This window comes from Drosophila pseudoobscura, chromosome 3 (assembly GCF_009870125.1).
Source record: "Drosophila pseudoobscura strain MV-25-SWS-2005 chromosome 3, UCI_Dpse_MV25, whole genome shotgun sequence".
Lineage (NCBI taxonomy): Eukaryota > Metazoa > Arthropoda > Insecta > Diptera > Drosophilidae > Drosophila > Drosophila pseudoobscura.
The window spans coordinates 9,738,362-9,742,330 of record NC_046680.1 but is presented as its reverse complement, the minus strand read 5'-3'; the positions used below and the strand labels follow the sequence as shown (position 1 = coordinate 9,742,330).

At 44.7% G+C, this 3,969-nt stretch overlaps 1 protein-coding gene across 1 annotated transcript; it reads left to right on the top strand.

Moving 5' to 3' along the window:
- The first annotated feature begins 813 nt into the window (after positions 1-813).
- LOC6898354 (uncharacterized) lies at positions 814-2,875 on the top strand. Its single transcript, XM_002138371.3, has 4 exons — positions 814-904; positions 1,568-1,890; positions 1,943-2,161; positions 2,225-2,875. Exons 2-4 carry the CDS (start codon positions 1,746-1,748, stop codon positions 2,662-2,664), a joined length of 804 nt encoding a protein of 267 aa, XP_002138407.2. The 5' UTR covers positions 814-904; positions 1,568-1,745; the 3' UTR covers positions 2,665-2,875.
- The last annotated feature ends 1,094 nt before the right edge of the window (positions 2,876-3,969 follow it).

Here is a 3,969-nt window from a genome sequence, read left to right as displayed (position 1 = left end):
GAAAGCCAGAATTTTCCGAATTAAATTGAACGACAAAAGTGCGTGCAATTGGCAGCCATATTGCGATGCTTCCACCCCCCCCCATCCCTCCTGGAAGCCGCCCTTCGCTGAGTGGAATGTACTTCTACTTATTGCGGCCATAAGTCGCTGGGGTCCCATGCGTGATATGAGTGTAAGCAAAAATGGAAACAGAAACAGAAACCCCAAAGAAGTTTTCCTCCAAAGCCCCCCTTTAAAGCTGAATTCCCCCAGGGGATTCGATCATCAGTCCCTAGCAGATGGACCTAGATACAGTGCCCCTCCACGTACGCTCCCCTCCACATCAACGTGCAGCATCATCTATTTTTCACTTTAAACTCACATTTTTTTTCGTTATACTTATGGTACGGTGTGTCTTTGTCTCTTCCCTGTCTTTGCCTTACATTTCATTGTGGTGATTGCTTTTCTTTTGTTTCTGACCTCTCCGGGGATGGGGGCCATTAATAAATTTCTCAGTTGGGAATTAACATTTACAGTTAGCTGGCGGAGCAACTTTTGCCCGACAAAACTTCAATTGTGTGGCATTTATCAAGGGCGTGCGCCCCTCGGACGTCGTCATCGGCTGTTTAAGCATCGTCCAGGGAATTGGAGCCCGTTCTGGGATTGCTCTGATTTGTATACATACATATATACCTATATATGTACATATGTATATATTTATATTATATTATATATTATATTATATTATATATATATATTATATATATTTATATATCGAGAGTGGGTATAAAGAGAAGGCGAGCCCTGGCCTTAAGCTCTTTTCATGTTTTGACTGCGGTCGCCGATGCTGACGCTAACACTGTTGTTGCAACTCATAAATAATTCAAATAATTTACACGCTTACTTAAACGTTTCACAGCTCTGCGTATGTGTGCCTGCGCGTGTGCATGTGTGTGTATGGCACAGAGTGCCGCTGTGTTTGTGTGTGGGTGTGGGTACGCCGCATTATGTGGTTCATTGGTTTGGGCCAAAAACTGCAGCCAGCCACCAGAGCAATCAACTACGTCCGTTGCTGATGTTGCTCCCGTTGCTACTGCTCCTCCTACAGTTAACTAAACTGAACTCGACTAAACTTTTCACTATACCCACACCCACACCCACACCCACATACACACGCACACAGTAGCACCAACACCATCAACATATACTAGATATGGTGGTGTATGCATATATGTATATGTATGTAAAGGACTCTTGGTGGTTACTGTGGTTTGCATTTTCATATCGCTCTCTATAATATTTTACAACAAAATTCTGATGCTGTTGCTGTTGGCTTTTGTTGCTATTGTTGCTCTGGCAAATATAAAAAAGACAAGCTGCTGCATTTTATGCTGTCACGTTGGGCTTTAAGTGCCCCAAAGGGGGGCGATGGAAGAACAGGCACATGCTTATGCACATGGATATGTGGACACTAATACCAGTTCTCATCAGTTTATGGCTAATGCAAGCAAAAGAGAGAGAAAGGCTGAACACTTTCTTTCTTTCTCATATGTTTTTCCGTTTTAATTTTTGATCTACTAAATTTTAGAGCGAAAACAAACTACGAGTACTCCAATCTGGATACATATGCTTGGGCATATGTGATTCATGACCCCAAGGGGGGATCTCAGCAACCGATAACAGAGTTCCATGGAACTGGTGGTCAAGTGCGCGTGCCTTCTCTCCGTTCAGTCATTTCCGAGCTGTCGAGGCGACCGTTGCCCAAGATGGATGAAATTTACTTACAGTTTCTGCTGTGCCAGTGCGTGCTGAATCGGGCCGACTGGGGTCTGACCATTGGCTGCATCAATGTGATGTATTCCTTCATCCTGTTTAATTTCTGGGGAGTGGAGCTAGCCAGGACCTTACACGGTGAGCATATACGCAAATTCAGCTGATAGACTTATGCAGAATCGATTTCCAGACTACCCCGTCAAGTGGATGGTGCTGTACGGCTTCAATATCATGTTCAATATTATCACCATGATGCGTATCGTGAAGCGAGAGAGTATATCGGTCTTCTACTGGTTCTGCGAGACGGCCGCCCTGCTCTTGTTCCGCCTTTATTTCACGTACGCCCAAGCAGATTGCTTTTGGCTGACGGACAACCAATTGTTCTTTGCCCTCAATTTGGGAGTGGATGGTAGGTTGGACCGCAGATCGATGCAGTGCTACTTTTGTTGTTGTTGTTCTCCCCTAATTTCAGTTTACATATTCCTCTCGCTGCTGGTCATGATCTATGTGATGTGGGGTCTGCATTTGGAGCAGGCTCGACAGTTTCCCAAGGAGCAAATGCGTAACGATTACAAGTACGATCCGGAGGCGGCTGCAGCAAAAAAAGCTGCTGAGGAGAAGAATGATAGACTGGAGAGGCAGAGGAAGCGCGAGCTGGAAAAAGAAAAGCAGCTGGAAAAGGATAAATTCAATGAGGAGATAGAGATGGAGACAGTGTTCACGAATGACTGTGGCCACGAGGAGGAACAGGCTTACGACCCAAGCGCCCCAGAAGAGTCGAACCTCTATTCTGTCGCCATCTCCGAGCACAAGGTGGAGCATCTGCGTGCCCCTACCGCCCCTAACGAGAGCACACTCTTCATGGGTGACTATGCGTGGAATAGATTTTTTGAAATATACTTCGGAGGATAGATAGTACGAAGTAGAACAAGCAGTGCGAGTCTTCGTAGTGCGTAGGCGGGTTCCATTTCCGAACTGGCATAAACAATCCAAATGAAAGTAAAGAGCATTCTCACTTGACCCGAAAACGAGTCTGGCCGCAACTTTGGTCAAAGTCGGCAACAAAACCCCAAACTAAATAACAAACAAACAGATGAATGGAAGAGGAAAAACTTGACTTAACTTTGGGGGAGTGTGGAGTGTGGAGAGTCGGTGGGGTTCGGGGTGGGGTTTGTTGGAAAAGGGATTACGATCAAAGCGTTCGATTGAGTGTGTCAATAAATTCCTGCCAGTCGACCGAGTGTAGAACATTTGTCCAGCATCAGCGATAAATAGTTGCCACACGCTCGCCACACACCCAGCCCTGTCTCTCGGGAAAGAGGGATCGGATCCCTTTTGGCCAAAAAGTTTCGTGTGAATTTAGTGCGGCTCATTAAGCCGGACAGTGTCAGTCATGTGTGTGTTTGTGTGTGTGTGGCTGGCTGTGTCTGCGCGAGCGTGTGCCAATGGATTTTCATTCAAACTTCATTAAGTTGGAATTGATGAAGAGAGGAAATTGCTGGGGCCATTGTCATTCGCACTGTCATTGCAGCCAGAATTTTCAGTGCCTAACCATTGTTGTTGCCTCCATGTATAATAACGACCCGACAGGCATTTGTCAACGTTTTTCAGGGACCAGAACCAGAAGCGGGTTCAGGACTTGTACCACCACAACTAGGACCAAGTTGGTCTAGGCTTTAAATGAGCGCGCTCATTAAGAAAATTAATGTTTGGGATTCATTAAAAGTGTCAAAGTGCGCACATTAAAAATATATAAAATCCCAAGGACTTTTCCGGCGGGAGGAGCAGTGGCATAACGATGCCAACGTCTTTGTCGTTCGCCGATTTTATTAACAAACAAAACATTAAAGGCTCATAAAATGTTGATACAGCATGGCAACAGCCGCAGCGTCAGGATGGTGGATCCAAGGCTTTATTCTTGGCTGCTCATAAAACTGTCTCATATTGGCGGCTCAAGGACTGACATGCAGACACCCACATCAGTCTGTGTATATACATATGTACATATATGTATGTTCATATATTGTATATCTTGTCGGAGCATCTCATAAAACTAAACCGCAATTCATCAGTAAATTCTTTACTTCTTCTATTCTCTCTTTTTTTTGTTGGTCAGGACTCCGTTCATCCGCACGATGGATGTCTGTGAATATGCTACAATTTTATGCGCCCATAAAATGCGTAAAAATTGTTTTTATTATAATTATTATGTTATGC